This window comes from Phaethon aethereus (genome assembly GCF_964289735.1).
Source record: "Phaethon aethereus genome assembly, chromosome: 1".
NCBI classification, from domain to species: domain Eukaryota; kingdom Metazoa; phylum Chordata; class Aves; order Phaethontiformes; family Phaethontidae; genus Phaethon; species Phaethon aethereus.
In genome coordinates, this window is record NC_138575.1 from 54,014,480 (window position 1) to 54,032,912 (window position 18,433).

An 18,433-nucleotide genomic window follows, 5' to 3' on the forward strand; every position below is an offset into this window, starting at 1 on the left:
AATCATATACAGCATTCCCAGATATTAGGAGATTTCAGTAGATTCACTCAACTCCAATGCAGAATTGTTCACCTAATCCGTCACTGACACCCTCCAGACACCATCTAACAGTATAAGGATATAAAGGTAAGTTAAAGTAAAAAACATTAATCTTCTTTGCAACATAAGCTCAAGAAATAACTAATGCTAGTCTCAATTATATACATTAGGATATTTTTGCTTATGACATGCCCAAGCGCTTAATTCTGCAGCCTAGCAATTACCATTATCCAATAATCACAAGCACAAGAATCAAGATTGCACTGCAGCTAATGTATCGTTAAAATTAATGTAGTCTATTTCTTTTTTCCTCATGGTGTCACTATAGGATAAAGTTAATGCTCTTTGGGTATTGTTTATACTGGAACATATTTCCATTTCCTTTGTCTCATCCTGAATTTCTGGGTTTTCTAATACTGGTTTAGAAAAGATGATAATAAATATCCTGCCTTCAAATGTGGACATGCTCTCTTCATCATTGACGCATCCTTAACATTGTGTGTGAATTTTTCATTTTGTTTTTTTAAAAGGATTTAATGTTAGAATAAATTTAGCTTTGGATAAGGATCTGGAGAATTTGAGTGGTTCTTCTAATGACTTGAAGGTAGGAATTGCCATGTTTAAAAAAATGACAAAAAGGCATGTATCTTCCTGTTAAATGAGGTTATGATGTTAAATCTGTGATATATTTTCTATGTGTGAGGAAGAAGTCTAAGGCCCTCAGTTTGGCCTAAGCTTCACATTCTCTTATGTGGTTGTAAAGTGTTTTGAATTCAGCTTTCTTGATTGATAGAAAAAGTAGTTTTCTTTTCCAAGCTCTTAGTGGCAAGAGGGAGAGAGAGCTTTGTTTCATTTACATATCAATAGTATTTTTGTCTGTCTAGTTGTTACCACTCTACCCAGACCCACATTCTCAAAGATATCTAGATACCTGACTTCCACAGCGGAGGGGTGAAAGATGTGGCACTAGCAAATACATATTCATGTTAAGTAGGACTGAAGAGAAATTTGCTTGTGGTATTGTACAGGAGTGGGGGCCAGGTATGGAGGTGGTTTCCCATTCCTGTATTTGGAGTACATCCTTCCTGAAAGGCAAGGACCATAGGCCATTTCCCTGCTTTCCCTTTCCTGCCTCTTCAGTAGGACAGCGGTGTTTGGCTAGCTGCCTTCAGGACTATGATGAGGATGAATGTGACTGTCTACTTAGTAGGAAGGAAATCGTCCACCAATTCCACAAAATCTACATCCTTGTGTGAACTCTGGCTGCAAGTGAATTGTTTCAGTCAGCTGAATTTGTGACCAGCCTCCATCTAGCTTGGGTTATCAGCTGACGGGTGTGAAAGTTAACTAGAACCAGTGCATTCAAGGCTGGACTTGGTAGCAGTATGGTCAGTTTGCTAATCTAGCAAAGAAGTTGATTCATCTAAAGTTACGGAGCATTAAACAGTTGCAGAGCTTTTCAGTAGAAGCCTGAACTTTTTAGTGAGCTGAAAATCCTGTCAATACTTCCAGCAAGTTAAGAGTCCTTTTTTTCTCCCACACTCTTCAGCTGGTCTTTTTACATGAGATAATGGATATCCCTCTTCTTAGGTAAGTGCCAACATTTAAATACTGTCTCTAATCCTTATGCCATGTCTCTCACTTACATGCTTGTCACTGCCACACAGTTCCTCCATAGCCAATTGTTCTTTAGCCTGGTAGTTTGGAGACAGCTGAAATTACTATTTCTAGGCTGTTGTCTTGATGACATCTTAGACATCATCCTCCAGTGAAGTGTGAAGCGGGACAGCTGAACAGCACACATTGGAAGAAATCTAGGGCAAGATTAGATGAGAGCTCTGCACATGGCATGAACTGCCTGTTTTAATCGAGAATGGAAGACAAGTTTATTAGTTGTCTAGCATGCTACTTTCTTTTCCAAAGGACTGACACAACCTTCTTCATGACCTTCTAACTCTCTCCATGGTAACCATTTTATGGCCATGCCAGTTCTGATGCGGAGATGTTGGGTTCAAACTGGAAGGCGTGTGTAACGTTCTGCAGGAGAAGCAGGCTCTCATAAACGTACTGGCAGAATACCAGATCCACATGTGCCGAGTGTCTCCTGCTGCCAGCTGTGAGCAGTAGCTCCTCTGGCTTTTAATAAACACCAGGCCAGGCTGGAGCAGTCACCATGTCCAGTCTCAAATACAGTATCTGCTTTAGTAAACCCTCCACCTCCACAACATAGAATTTCCCTGTTGTTTCATCGGGAGTTCCTCCAGTCTTTGAGCCTTCTCCCAGCAGTAGCTTTTTTTACCTTTTATATTAGAGACCTCACTACCCAAATAAGTACCAAAATCTTTTGTCACCCCCACTTACCTCACTTTGATTCCAACTTCCTTATTTTCTCATGTCAAATGCAATCTACTGCCACATCACCTCTTTTCTTTTGCCCGTTCTCCACCCTCCCGCTGTAAGGCAGTTGTTGCAATCAACTCCTGTTTTTGTAATAGCCAAATGCTCCAGTATCTTCACATACTCCCCTTGACTGCCTCTGCTTTCCTCTTACCTTGAGTAAAGATCAAGAACAGCAGTCTTCCCCACTTTCTGATCTTTTGGAGGTATCTGGCTTTTTCCCTACCGTACACTTTTAAGACTGACCATTGTCCCCTTACTGCCTGTACACTTCCAGCACACTGGGAACTTAACGAGAGGCCACCTTGACCAAAAAGGACTAAAGATCAAGTGGCAACTGCTTTGGGTTAGTACAGATCTGTAGAAGTCTCTTTGGATCTGAAGGAAGGAATGCTGAACCACTGTCCCATGCCAGAGGGGACCCCCATGGACTTCTCCCCAACTCACACTAGTATCAGTTAGCAAGGGAAATGTTTCCCTCTAAAATGCCAGGTTTCTGCAGATACAGAAGTGCCTTATGCCTGTTAACTCTTATCTCTCCTTCCAGTTTTAATTTGATGTCTGCTGTGGGGACTCCGGTCATTCATTGCCTCACTGTGTCCCAAAAAGTTTCTCTTCACACTCATTCCTTGCCTCACCAAGCCCTTTATCTGTCTCATCTTTCATCAGTCTTGCCAGCCGTCCTCAGACTCTTTTGCCCCAAGTCTCTCTCCCAAACAAGTTCAGCAGCTTACTGTGCCGCCTTACCTGCTTGCCATCTCTTTGATGAACCTAGATCAAATTCTTCCTGCAAGTATTTCCCTTACGCCTGTTTAGAGTTGTGCTGCCGCTCTGGTCTCATCCTTATAATTTTCGGGGTCATGCAGCTACCCGCGAGGTGCCCCAGTTTTACAGCCTGAAAATCTGGCCATTTTGTACTTTTGGTGCCTGAAGTGAACGTGCTTTAACGTAACTCCCTGTGTGACTCTTTACAGGGTGCGATTAAATATGGGAAGTCAGCAGTGCACCCAAGAACCAGTTAATTAAGGACTTTAAAGTGTGAAGTATTTACCATGTGTAAACAAAACCTGTATTCTAAACCAAAACTGCCTCCACAGCAATTCCTGGGTTTGTGCGGGACAAGATCCAAAGCCCAGTGAAATTGGGGCAAGGGGAAGACTTTTCTCTGGTTTCGGTATCCTTTGCATCAGGCCCCTTATGTCTTTTAGCAATGATAAAATGATGCACAAAGCACTGGGACTGTACAACTTCATTTTATTTTGTGTGCTTTTATAGGATATAAATAAATGACAAAATTACAAAATTTATAACTGGAAGCCCAAGCATATTTACATAAGTATTTGTTGCAGTGAGGCTACTATTTACTGTTCTCCTATACAATTTTCCTTTTGGTACCATATTTTTAGTGTTATTTTTTTACTGTCAGTTGACTACGTACATATCAACAGTGAATAGGCAAAATATGTACAAGGAACTATTTTGTTCAAGTAACTTGAATACTGTATTAAAAGTATGTATGTCATCACTCAGCGCTATGATTAGGTTTAACTAAACCATATACAAGTATCAGGTTTAAACCAAGTTCAATTATCCATTTTTTTGGAATTTACCAGCTGATGATTCTAACTGAAAACCTCAGCTGGATATGAAATAATAATTAAAAAAACATTAAGACAACCACACAATTTATCAATATCTCTATAATGAACTTCAAAATGATTCACAATTTGACTGGATAGAACAATATACGTTAAAATGTAATTTTTCTCCTATAGTGATATTTGTACTGTTATAATTTCAGTTCTACATAAATATACATCATGGTATTATACAAATACTCCACAGACATTAAAAAAATTAAAACACTTCAAAGAAAATGTAAGTAAATCTTATTTAATCAAATATTAAGCAAATGCTTAACTATTTTGTTCCATGAAAACATTTTTATTACTTTGGAATTTTTTTCTTTTTCTTGCTCTTTTTATTTAGAAAATGTTTTGCAGTAGAATTTTATCAACACTCTTCCAAATAAGCTTTCTATGACAGAAATTTTGATAGCAAAATCCATGGTTTTGACTTTTTTTAGAACCACTGAGATTATTTTTTAAAAATACTAGTAGAATTCATGGCTATAGCAATGTTGAACTGCATAAACTATACGTAGCTGTAGTAGAATGACAATTCCACTTTCATTCCAGACTGATCACACGGAACATCCAGTGCACTAACGCTACAACTCTTTTAATTTTCATAATGCTGCAATAGCAGTGTTTTACTTAACTTTAAAATAAACAATATTTGTCATAATTAATCTGGCTTCCTTCCATAAATATTCATATGTTTTCCTATAGTACTTCTCTTCCATAAAAATATCTAATAAATGTTTTCTGTGCATTATTAATACCTTTTTCTAACCATTCATAAAACTCTGATCCTTTGTTACAATGCAAGAGGTTCCTATTTCTGTAGAGGATCAAAGGACACCAATGATTACATATAAAACCAGCGCACACAGAAATCAGGGTACCTAATTTCTTGTCACTTTAATGAGCTCTTTATTCAACACAGTAATTATTAATGAATTCAGTGGTTTCACAAATACTCTATTTATTAATTCTGATTCTACTTCAATTAAAAACTGCCAAGATTTAAATAAAAAACCAATCAAATATTCTACTCATAGGCAGCATTAGTGTCAGTTTAGAGACCTTTTGTTTTTTTTAAAAAGTAGAATTCTAAAATAAGAAATCAAAGAAAGCACTGTGGCAGAGTCACAAGGGAGAACTGTGTGAAAAATAAGGTTTCTCAACTCCTCTTGTGGACTGTAATTTTAAAAGTCTTCATATAGTGTCATTCTTCTGTCAGTGCTGCAGGAAGAAGAACATCACCAGAAATGACTGTCAGCCTTTTTTTTAGTTACAAGGCCACTCATACAGTGCAGTCTTCCTCTCTGCTGGATTGAAACGTTGCCATAAAGGAAAGGCTGTGCTGTGACTGCTTGGCGTGCAAGGCACAACAGGGAACGGGGGGACAGTTTTGTATCAGAAAATGGTAGTTTCATACTTGGTATTAATGCCTCTTTTGGCTTCTTGTCCAGGTTCAACAATCCATGGTAGATTCGCAAGAGTCTTTTGTTCAGATGGATCTATCTGCTTTAAGACAAAGGCAAACATACAGATGGGTTACCATGTCTGTGCACAGCATTTCTAGCAGAAGTTTCTTCTTTAAATGAACAGAACACAGAACAAATCATGTATTGACCAAATCCTACAGCAGTGAGTGCCATGGTCTACACTACCATGTACCCACGGTTGCCCTCTTTACCCTGTTTAGATCAGAGCTGGGTCTATCCCCAAGCTATAGGTCACCATAGGTTGTTAAAGCTATGTGTAAAGCTAGACTTGATCCTGAGAAGTCCTTTTGTTACCGAGACAGATGACTACATCAGGAAATGTTCTTTCTCTAAAATTTTATGGATGAAGATTCATTCTGTGGCATTGGACAACGAAGTGTACAGCCATATTTTTTTTTTTCCCCCCTTCCTCTCATCCAGTAATTAAATATCACAGAGTATGGTTTTCATTTTATAGGCAGTAAATATGATACAGTGTGCAGTCATTTTCCCCCTTTCCCTCCCAAGTCATCCTGTGCCTGTATTCTCACTTGATTTAAAATAGTTTTCATAGTTTTTTTAAAAGCTCTGTCATAAAAGATTCTTTCTGTACACTTTAAAGGCAATTAATATGTAGGCTCCAATGAGTTTGGATTCTTAGGAGTTTGGGATTCCAAATAAAATATTGAAAAAGTACACTTTTCAAAGTTTTGGAAGAAGAGGGTCTGCTGAGGGCCAAAAAAAAAAAAAAAAGTTAGAAGTTGCTTGGTGTGACAAGATAATTGTAAACTGATTCAGATTTGTAATTTGATGAGGATATATATGCAGTGATTGTGTGCCAAGCAAGTTTTGCGCGGAGTTTATGTCTTGATAGGAGATCAGGAAAGTCCATGGAACCACACAGTTTTAGAAGTATGCACTGGCTGTGACCCTCAGCACTTAAAAGAGCACAATATATTAGAATTAGAGTGAATCAAAGGTCTGCAATTACCATAGAAGACACGCATAACACTAGCCAAGCAACATCCTAAGCTGGAGGAATCTGACATGAGCAGCTGTTTTGCAGTGCTGCAGTGATGGCTGATGAGCAGCGGTGGCAAGACGGAGACATGGACCATTTCTGACTCACCAGGTATATTTATGTATACAGCTTCTACATAAATCAACTCAATTACATAGCTGAGTTTTGGTTTTTTTGCATGCACCACTGCTTTCTACTTACCACTGACTTCCGAATACTAACACGTGGTTTGGGAATAGGCTTGGAGGGCTTATTTTCAAAGCTTTCTGGGAGGGTTGAAGAATGGCCCCCTTTTCGTGCTTGTAGTGCAAGCTGATAGGCCACCTCAAATGCTTGTCCTAGTGTAAGAATGATTTCGTAAGCTAAATTCTAGAACAAAACAGAGACAGGTAAAATTGGAGTGAGGTTGAATTACTGGCAGATACATGAAGTGGGGTAGTACTGTCTACAGAAGCTATTTGTAATGTAAATAATTAAAATCACATGTAATAATTTCCTAAAATTCTGCAGTATTTACATGCGTCATTTGATTTCTCATTGATTAAAAACAATCTAAATGTAATTGATTGTACTAAAAACCTTGAAAACATTATCTAACTAAACATGAAAACCAGAGCGGGTGAGGTGTGTCATTTCTCTTTAGAACAAGTTCATTGATCACCTCACCCTCCCAGCTCACCCCGTATCTGCTGCTGCCAAGGTCCCACCCATCGTGCCCTACGGCACCTATTTGACATTCCACCTTGTTCTATTTCGGACCTCCGCTGCTGACCCGCCCTCCTGCAGAGCCGGCAGCCCGACGCGGGCCTTCCCTGGGCGAGCGCCTGGGGATGCTCTGTGCTCCCACCGAACCGCACGGGAAGAGGATGCAGCGTTGGTGCGATGCTTCCGGAAGGACAAAGAGCGAACACCGAAAGCACGTGCCCTGCTTCACAGACGCAGCGCGCCTCCACCTGCGTGGGAGTCAGTGCTCGGCTTCAGATGCGCGTTTCAAGTGCTGGGGCAACCTTCTCATGGGTTTGTTTTCTAGAAGTAAAAATGTTTGAGCTTAAACGGGCATGCCAGAAATCTCTTCTAAGTGTGGGGGGTTAGCGTGTATGACCAAAGACAACAGGCTCTTAAGACTAAGACCAGTTTGGTGGTATAGCTTGAATACTTGAAGTTCTTGTTGCATAATGTGGAAGAAAACCTGTTGAAAGGTTTATAAAGCATGAATAAGGAACCAGGGGACGGGTATAAATAGATTTTCAGTACAGTTTTACATCAAAGCAGCTGTGAGTTTCAAATTCAACCTTCATCTAAACTGCAAGTGAATTTCTATGGTAATTTTTTTCAGGTCGGCGGGTTTGTTTCGTAGGCTCCTACTAGAGCCTATTTCTAGGCTCCTAACTTTCCAATAATGTTTTGATCCCCTGCAGGGTAAATGCAAGCCTGCAGGCTTACCTCCTTATGTCCTACAGTCTCCGTAGAATAATTCATAAATCTTTCATGTAATTCAGAAGTTACCGTCTCCTTCCTGAACCCCTGCAGCCCATAGTTGGAAGCAATCCTGCATTGCTTTGAAACTAGGCAATCCCTTAAAATTCCCACGTTTCTGATATAATTTTAAATGAGATCCCTCTTTAGCTCGTCTAGTCTAACTGTTGAGTTTGCAATAAGCCAGAAAGCAATGCAAGACGCTTGGCAGTCCACTATCTGCCCTTCAATCGTTAAAACACAGTTGAAAGGATAAGCATTTTATTTCATGCCATACACTATAGTTTCATTGTAGTCATGAAGAAATTCCATCTCTTTGTTATCATACATGTATGCTGAGATAGTATAGGCTAAATTCAGCATATTTAACTCATTATAAAAGCTTCTCACACAGGTGCCAGCTCTGGTCTCCATTAGGTCAGACAGAAAACAATTATACACCTCCACTGGGATATGCTCTCAGCCGCTACGACGGCAGTCACAACAGCAAGCTAGCCAAAGTTTCATAGCTTGTAAAATAAAAACATCTGCCTGATTTGATAGCAGCAGTCTCCAAATTGTCTCCCCTTTAACTTAAGGAAACTGGCCAGGACCAAGAAACACCGAGGATGCAGTTTGACAGTGGAGTAATAAATGAAAGACTAAAGAGACTTATAAAGCGCCCTGCCTTTTAGCAGAACACTGGCTATGGAATTAAGGCCAGAGTATAATTGTTTAAAATGTACAGAATAATATTATTTGAAATGGAGCGCGCCTATCAGTAAGACAAGAATATTATTCTAAAGACATCTTAATCGGCTGTCTTGACAGTAAGATAGCGTCATATATCATCATGGCATTGTCTACAGTGGATATTATTCTTGTTAAGGAATACATCAACCGGACAGGGTGTAGTAACGGGTTGGAGAAAAAGCAGATGAATGCTAGTGGGACTGAGAAAACGCACCATCCAGTGTGGCAAACAAAAAGGTCACTGAGATACAGGCCTGAAAATCTCTGAGATAAGAGTGGGGACAAGCAGAGAGTGTGCCATGCAGAAACTAGTAAATCTAGTCTGGGTCCTGCATCTTGTCAGAAGCCAGTATGATTTGTTTTCTTTTATAGTCTGTAAAATGAAAAAATAGGCCTGGCTGGAGCCTGAAAGCCATTGGAAACATGTAACTGTTTCTATGGTTAATAAATATTTGAAATCTAGCAAATAATAAAACAGAACATTCACTGTTCTGGTCAATATTTGAAATCTAAACTGAACCGCAACTTCTACGTATACTTCATACAGTGTGTACCGTGGTAGAGCCTTGACGAGAAGTCTGCAATGGAGGCTTTACAATTGTACCTTTGAAAATTTTAAAAAGCTGCCTGCAAAATTATATTATTTGGAAAAAACCCAGACGTAAGTGGGTTTGGTTTGAGGAATCTCTCACCTGTAGTACTGGGAGAGGAACATGAGCATCGTACGGATTCTTGCAGGGGCTATACCGGAGAGGTAAGAGCAGGGTTCCCTCGGGGCTGGGGGCAGAAAACCGCACCACAAAATCCATGGTGGAAATTCTTCCGATGGAACGAGGAGACTATCTGATTTTTTTTTACATGTGGCACAACAGGAAGGAAACAGGTCTGCCTCCCTGAAAGACACTTGGCACGGAAGTTTTAGACCCCCTGGTCACTGCAGAAGACATTGACGCTTACAGTGCTCCCTCCGGCTCCTCGGAAAGGAGGCAAAACTTTTAGGACCACGGTGCTTCTGGGGCCGCTACAAGCCCGTTCCTCGCTCGGCACAGCAGAGAAGGCGAGTGAGTATGCTAACGCCTCTGAGCAACAATTTCTGGGGGATGAGAAATTGAGGCCAATTGCCTTGTTTGCCACGTAATGTTACAATTCAATGCCCCGGTGCGAGTCTGCGTCAGGATTCTTCAGCTGCTTTAATTCAGTCGGCCTATTACAATGGCTAATTGTTCTGTGACATTTTAACCGACTTTTTTACTGTGCAAGTTGCAGCAGGCACTGCTGCTTCATTGTGTTTTCATGCTTCTGTAAAGCCATGTTGAGGCTTCAGGAATATTTTAAGAGAGGGAGTAAGATTTCTGTCTTTTGAGCTATAAAAACTTAAAATGTCACTTGCAAAGGTATTTTTTTGAAAAACTAACATTTTGCCTTTTTGGGAAATCACTTTTGATATAATAAGGATTTTACGGGTTTTTGCTTTTACGTGATGATTTTTTTCTCCCCTTCTTTAAGATCAATGTCAAATCTGGTCTTTTTTGAAGTCTGAATTTACTGAAGAAGCTTCCTTTGGAGTCTTGCAGATGATTAGTGTGAGCTACCCATCACATCAGATGTGTAGTAATGTCAATTAGACACCCTGTGTTGAAGGTACCGAACTTAAAATCGCAGCTGGCAAAATTGAACAGAAGAGAGTGTATGGAACCTTTACTTGAAAAATCTGAAAAATCCCAACCCAGTTCAAAATATCCATCCCCTGGGATGAAATCAGTTGCCTACTTCTTAGTCATACTAGAGTCTTCATATTAGAGCCAAATATTGAGGATTTCTACTATAAAAGCCTGACAAGAAGAGGTTACTCACTAGTAATGGGAGTTATGAGAGATGCAGAGCTGATGTACATACACCTTTATGCCGTTAAGTCTACATATGCTTTATCTCTCTAGACCACAAAACTTGTACATTTGGGGGGATCTGAAAAGGACGTGCATTTGTCTGTGCTCTCCAACATCAGCCTTTGTGCATTCAAGAGGAAGAAAGCTCAGCTCGCCAAAGGTGGTGTGATGAGACCAACGTGGCTGGCATTTGCTTCTAACAGCTGTGGACTCCTGGGCTGCATGAGGCTTTCATGACCAACTACAACTTAAATTCTTGATCCTTCCTCACTCTGGATTTAAAGCAATCGTGGATGGCAAATGCTTCTGAATCCATCCCTCTCTTTTAATGCGGCACAGAAAGACACCTTGTATGCAATGGGAGGGTGGAAACAGGCCTTCATGAGTGGGGCTTTTGGGCTGTTGCAAAAGCCATTGATGTAGATGTGAGAAAAGCGATTAATTTGCTCATGAGCTGAAAGCACCTTGTACCTGGGTGTGCTCCATCTCAGGAAGTTTGCCAGAAGCAACTAAAATGGTTTGACACATTCCACCTAATATTCCCCAGAGAGGAGACTGTCTGGGCATGCTGCCTCTGGGTACTGCAAAGGAAAGAAGTCTTCTGTTCTGGAGACATGGGGATGCCATGGTGATTGTACCTGGATGATCGTATGAACAGAGAAAAAGTGTATAAAGTTCCCTAATCCCCTGGAAGAAGGCAATGAACAAAACTTTGGAGACCTGAATGCATGCTTTTTCTTCTCTACTATGTATACTAGCAGTTTCCAATTCTTATCCAGCTTAAGTCTGTGCAATGAAGGACAAAAGAATACAGAAAAGAAAAAAGTCTTTGTGTTGTGCAGAGCATCGTTCTAATCCTTGGCATGAGCAAGAGCAGAAATTGTTCCAATTTATGCTGGTTGTCTTCTATTCATAGGTGCATTAGGCAATGAAGGAATATCTGATGGAAATTACTTTGGATGTCTCCCATATATGAACGAGAATTTGGTATAGGAACTGTTGGGATGGTTTCTCCAGAGGGAATCCTTCACTGGTAGTTTGAGGCCTGCTTTATAAGTGAGTAAGAATGAAGTGGATTTCAAATATTGAGTAATAAATCTCTTCCCCCAGACCTTGTCCCCTTCAATATTCTTTAATCAAGCCTGATGCTTTTGCATTTTCATTATAGAATTTTAGCTCTGAGTAGAGATTACACATACAGTCGCTCCTAAATAGTAAGTATCAGTAATGCTGGTAGCTGACAGGTCACTACACTAAAATGCTTTCCTATCTGCAAAAAAATTCTTCTTGCACACACTTCCTGAGGAACTGAAGGACTTGAGAGTGAAATTTTTTTCATGCCATTGCATATATTGTATTACCATAATATACATGATTTAAGATGCAACTTTTATACACCTTACTGTGGATTTCTGTAATTTCAAGCCTCATTTTTCTTAACATGGTTGGACTTCTATCCATTGACAAATGGGTAGGATTGTTTCTATTAGCAAACTGGAAGTGTTAGACTTTAACCAGAAAATTGAATTTACTGTATGCTTGTGTTCTGAATATCTAGCTATTTTTTATGGAGCTTGTACTTGCATCAGAAATGCTAGATCCTGAGAAATGAAACAACACAAAAAGAGAATATTTGAGTAGGTAACACCCCACTGAGAATTATGTTGCAGGAGAAAACTAAGTTAAGACAGTTAGACATTAAAGTTTCTGTATTGCTTAAAATAGCCATTTAAAGTTCTTTGGGTATTAAATGCTCCTCCTAAGGTACAGGAAGAGAGCAAGATGTTGTAACTATTCCTGGATTACCATTCTTTCCTTGCCAAGCAAGAAGAAAATGAATTTCATCTGCTATACCTGGGTCTATGTTTGTGCTTGATGATTAAACCTATAAATGAAACTGCAGTACTTTGAAACCATTAAGTATTTAAATGGATCAGGATAAATAACCACCTCCCTCAATAAGTCTAATCTCAGTCAATTCACTTATCACTAAAATCTATATAATGTAACTTCTTGTTCACCACGGTCTACCTATTTTTAACACATTTTTGAAGTGTTTTCTACTCCCTGTGGACACTAAAATGTCAGAAGAGAAGTTAAACAACAAAAGCACTGAACCAAAACGCTGAAATTCCTTCTAACCTACCTTCCTGTACATCTTGTTATTTAAACTCTCTCACATGCTATCGCTCTGCAATGTTGACTGTTTCCCCAGTCCCAAATAAAATGCCTCAGTTCAGACATCTCTTATTTTTTTGATTTAACTTATTTATATTCATGTAAGCGTGTTTCAAGAATTCATACACATTATACTATATTATAATATTTTTTCTTGAATGATTCTGAAGTTTTAACAGCATCTTAAATTTCTCTTGTGCTTAACTCAAAGGGCAAGTATTCCTGAAAGTTTTGGACAATAAGCCCTCTTATTGTCCTAAAAATTAGAGCCACTACTTATTTCACCAAATTTAGCTGAAAACAGTATGACTGATTGATATGTGTTCACGATTTCTTGAAACACTAGTAGTCTGTGCATCACCATCTGAAAAACATAAATACAGGAAGAACTTAGTAATTGTCCACCAAAATAGCAGGAGCTGTAAGGACTTTTGCTGAAATAACATTTTCGAGATTTTCAGGCAAGAAGATTGGAACAAGGCAGTAAGAATAAAAGCATTAACTTGCTATTTTCAAAATAAAGGCAATCTTTTTGAAAAGGTAAAGGTGCTGCTAAAATAAAACTTCCCCAAATTCCGTATCTGCATTATTTGTTAAGCTAAAGCTCCCACTGACATGACAGACAGCAGAACAGAGGGGCCATCGAATAATAATCATCATCTGTTGATGGTTACAGGAGTAACCTCTTACACAGGAACACAGAAAGGACAATGCTCCACACAGATCTCTGTTATCACAGATGTTTCAAATCATTCAGATTCAGTGTGGTGGCCAAATATTCCTAGGACCTCTTGAGATATGCAATTAGATATCTGTGTGGTCTCCTCTTTGTCAGACCTAGAAGTGTTTCAGTTCTCTGGTTAAAATAAATACAAAACTTTTCATACATTCTTCACACATTTGCAGAGGAAAGCCTCAGTTTACCACTTCATTCAACATAATGTCAAAAAGTCTAAACAATATTTAGAGAGAGACATTTGAGTTATTGGGACCGATCCAGCTTAACACTGAAACACTAGAAGTCATGGAACAGCAGGGTAAGAAATCTGAAGAAATCACTTACAGTGGTAACATCTGACCTCTGGTCCAAAAAAGCAGCCCACATCTGCTTCATTAAGGTGGCATGTGTCCAGGCTCAAAGGGCCCCACAAGAAAGTGTCCAACCCTCTCACCCCTTGTGGGCTGGCATGGACTGGATGCATGAGGGTAAAAACGACAAGGCTGGATCTCACCAAACCCACCTTTCCCTGACGGCACAGGCAGTACAACGCTGTCAGGAATGCAGGACGCCCTGCAAAGTTAGTTTAATCTAGTTCCTGAACCTACCTCTTAGCAGGATTGAGCACTGTATATAATGCACATTGATCCGGTTCTGATTTGTTTATTTGGTGTGTGCCGAGATGTCAGAATGGGTGGCCAAAGCTGCTTGCTACAAACTTCTTGGAAGGCTACAGCTTAGGTTAGAAGAATTACATGTCAAGACTTGTATGAAAAGCTACTTGCTAAGTTTACAGTCAACAGCTGAGATTACAGAAGTGAGTTATTTCAGATGGGAAGAGATAATAGTGAAGAAAATCCTTGCTCTTCTCCAGAAATGTCCTTTTACTATCCCATAGTAGATTAGTCTTTTCATGTGGTAAACGAATGGCCCCTTCTATTAATCATGATATACCCTGAAAATGTTTTAATAGAATTAAAGAACTATTACTATTACAAAGAACTATTAAATGAAGTATCTTCTATAAACTGACCACATCAAACGCAGTGAATACATGGCAGTAGTGGTGATTAGTCTTCAAGTCTTTAGTGATGTACGCAAATGTAGAAAGGTCCTCAGGGTCTTGTGCAGCACAGGAAATGTTACGGATTTCATGTTCAGCAATAATATTCTGTTTAAAAAAAATATTTTCAATCAATGTAGCAATTAAATTTAAAAGAGCTGTAAAAGGTGTGGTTTTAGATTTGCATTTATGTTCATCTGCTGTACTGAAGTATTTCAGGAGTTTCTTAATAAGAAGAGATTTAATACACCCCATGTGTGATCTTACACAGGTCATTGGAATTTTGACCCTCTCCAGTGATATCTAAAATTGCCAATCATCTGGTAGGAAACAATTACATTCTAGAGTCTTCCCTATGAGTCCGCTTGAGTTTTGTACAGTTTATTCAGTATCCTATGACAAAGAGACATCTTTCCTGGCATACAGCTGTAAATACAGTTTGTCAAGGCACTATATGAGCATCTTATGATGCTGCTGGTTTTCTGTATAATGATCACTACATGACATTATTTCAGTCTACTGCCAGACAGGATCTGTAAAACCCAACAGGCTCAATGTCCAGGATTTTGCAAGTGGTGTTTGATGAATTTCAGTTATACTTTTTCAAGAGAAAATCCATCAGACATCACTTATAATTGAAACCCTGAGCTCTTGAAAGGCTTCTGCTTAGTAAAAGGATAACTACAATAGGATCTGACAACTATTCTCCACTTACTGACAACAGCATCCTGTAAGAGAGATGTAGAAAAATTAAACCATTCATGCACCGAGCAACACTACTTGCAACAGCCAATGTAAGCTAGAGCATACTATTGAGATAGAGGTGGGGCATGTCTGTCTGATGAAATTAAAAAAAGCTGTCTTAAAGCTTCGGAGAAAATTATGAATATTCATTACATAAATTGCTCATATGTAATTATTGTGCTCAGGCCAAAGGAACCACGAAGCCAGAGAAGAAGATACTGCAGAGTGGCTTATGATGAGGCCTTGCTTCAGCAACACACACATTTTAAATGGTTTATTTAAACAGAAGAATGATTAATTGAATATGAATTTACTTAGTGATTAGTGTATGCGCTTTTCCGAATCGTGGCCCTGCTAGCTGTAGCTCTGGCTTATCCACAAAAAGCCAAAGTGAAGAAGCCTGCGGCAGCATGACATCGCTATCGCGCCACAGAACGCGTGACATCTGTAGTGTCCCAGTCCCTCGCAGAGCCACCGTTTGCTGCTGCCTCAGTGGCGTCTGTCCAAGTTAAAACAATCTCTAAGCATCTCTGGTTTTCCCTCACCCCTCTCTTTTCCTTCCCACCTCCTTTCATCCCCCTCTTTTATTTTTAAAGAACAGGAAATATGTGCAACTAAGTCACTTAAGATGCTTTGCCGTATCTTCTTTCATTTGCTAAGTGGCAACTTTCCCCCTTGCAAGTAAGTGTCAAATTTTCAAAAAGACGTATTAATATATCTAATTGAAGAAATCATGGCTTATGAAAAATCGTAATAAAAAGCATTCCAAATTTCAAATTATGGAAAAACCAAGATAAGGAAACTGTTACTGAAGAAATTAAATAATCCCCTTAATCTTAAATTGTTGCAACATCCTTGATTATTTCTGTTTAATGCATTATTCATAAAAATGACAAAACCAGTACTTATGTTTCAATATATGCCAATTTATAATGAGACATATAATCTCTGCTTAACAATCACTGGCTTTTTATGTTACTTTAAGCATTTTATTTTCTTTGTTCTCAAATTGATAACTTTTACCCTCAATAAAGATTTTGACGGGAATTACAGTAATAGCAAAATCAGGGTTTTAGATATCCACAGATATAGCTGTAATATACTTGCCATTAATGTTGTATTGGCAACATTGTAGTTTAGAAAGCAGAAAAAACTGAAGCTTGGAAGGTCTTAAAATCATGCGAAGTATTTATGCCAAATCATGAGCCACAAAGTAATCACCTGAATTTATGCAGTGTACGTGGAAAGAGCTCTGCTATGCTCTAACTTTTCCTAGGTGACCTGGCATTGACATGGGGCTTTGCACTTGAGTCAAAACTCACAGAGATCTTTTTAACGTTTTAACTTTAAACCAAGTTTGGAAACATACCCATATCAAGTTTGTTTTGAATAAAGGACACCTGAACTAAATCTTCTGGATGAAAATTAGTAGTGAAATAGAGCTTTTCCCTAGCTTCTATAGGATATCCTCTGTGACCTCCTTTCAAAATTAAACATGTTTTCAGTGCATGTGTTCACTGTTTCCTAGGGTCATCCACTACTCCAGCTGACTCATAGTCTTATTCTATAGAAATTGCAAGACTATGAACCAGCTCGCTGTTCTGGGTATGCTCCTCGGGCACTGACTGACACTGTAGAGTCATCGTTCTAAAAACTGTCACTCCGTTTGGCAAGAGAAACTCGGGCGCTTCTCAAAAAGCAGGGAAGCTGAAAGTCGCTTCTGGTTCTGCCAAGGAAATACCTTGGTGAGATCAGGTTTTTGCTAAGCAGCCTTCCTTTTGCTTGCCTACCTCGTGCCAGCTAATCCCTCTCCTGGCAGAAATCATCCAGAAGTTAGGGTTAGCTGTGAACCGTGAGAAAATTCTGCAAGCCTGCTTTTTGCTGAGCAGCAATTTCTTTCTGGCCTCACTTGCAAAGAAATGGTGTTATGTCAAAGTGGTGTCATGCCAAGCTTCAAGGCGCCACTGAAATAGCTGCTGTGGAACGAGGTCAGGGCCCCTTTGTCACCTGAAGCTCTGCCTGCTACGACTCGGAACACAGATTCTTAGCTTGGTGGCATAAAGGAAAAGGATGAACAGCCATGAGAGCTGAGTTTTCAAGCACATAACTGCTAGGCTATTTTTGTCATTTAAAAGTATGCATTTACTGCTAAATGGTGCCCAGCGCTGTCAACTATAAGCTCGTATGGAAGCGGTACAAGTCTGAACAGGATCTCACCTTAGCGCTAATCTGTTTTGGGTCTTGAAGGAATTGGGTACAGCACACTGTGGACAAGGATGATAACAACGCTCCTGGGAGAGTTGCAGGCTATTACCTGGTTTTTACAAAAGGGAAAGGCAGTGCAGATTTTGAACTGGAGAGAAAGCAATCTACCACTTGAGAAAAAACACAGGACTGTGGCATTATTTACCTCCATCAAATACATCTATTGCACTACTAGGCATAAGATTTCGGCGGGACTGGTCTAGAGCCAATGCAATTTGCCAAACTTCTTTCAAGTTTCCTGCTTACATAAGATGATATGCACTGTGCAAAGAGACACTGGAAGCTCCTTTTGTTCTGATTTTTTTTGTAAATCTAAGGACATTGCAGTTACATCCTTTACACTGCAGAGGAGATTTAAGAGCTGAAAACAGCCTTATCCAAGTTAGCGGTAATAGCATTACAATGTCCTGGTTTATGCCCTGCACATCAGAGAACATAAAGGAAACGAGTGTTGTAGAAGCTCAATTTTGAATCAATGGAAGAAAAAGGAGCTGACAGGAATCCCTGGCCTCTCTGCTCTGGCAAATATGCCAGACTTGACATAACAGTAATTTCACCACGGTTTTTCTTTCATGCCATCTTCTAATCCTGGATATGACTTCCGAACTCTAGCAGAAATTCACAAATCTGCTTTTGTTCCTTCATTTAATACCCAGTTCTAGTTGAACACCTTTAAAAACTGACTGATTTGGCAAGTTTGATGGATACTGGGTTAGATGTATTGTGTGGTCTGAATGTTCAGCAACACAAAGCAGTTATATTCATTATTAACATGGTCAGGTAGATGGGTTGTCAGATTTAA

The 18,433-nt window shown here is 39.4% G+C and overlaps 1 protein-coding gene across 4 annotated transcripts in view; it reads right to left on the bottom strand.

The window, feature by feature from the left end:
• Window positions 1-5,477: 5,477 nt before the first annotated feature.
• Window positions 5,478-18,433, bottom strand: part of ANKS1B (ankyrin repeat and sterile alpha motif domain containing 1B) — a gene marked incomplete at both ends in the record, with an annotated part of 473,260 nt that continues 460,304 nt past the window's right edge. For all 4 annotated transcript variants that reach the window (XM_082013919.1, XM_082013918.1, XM_082013917.1 and 1 more), the window contains 3 exons: window positions 5,478-5,588; window positions 6,771-6,938; window positions 14,593-14,730. In XM_082013919.1, the coding sequence (XP_081870045.1) occupies window positions 5,478-5,588; window positions 6,771-6,938; window positions 14,593-14,730 (417 nt within the window). The remainder of the gene's footprint in view (window positions 5,589-6,770; window positions 6,939-14,592; window positions 14,731-18,433) is intronic.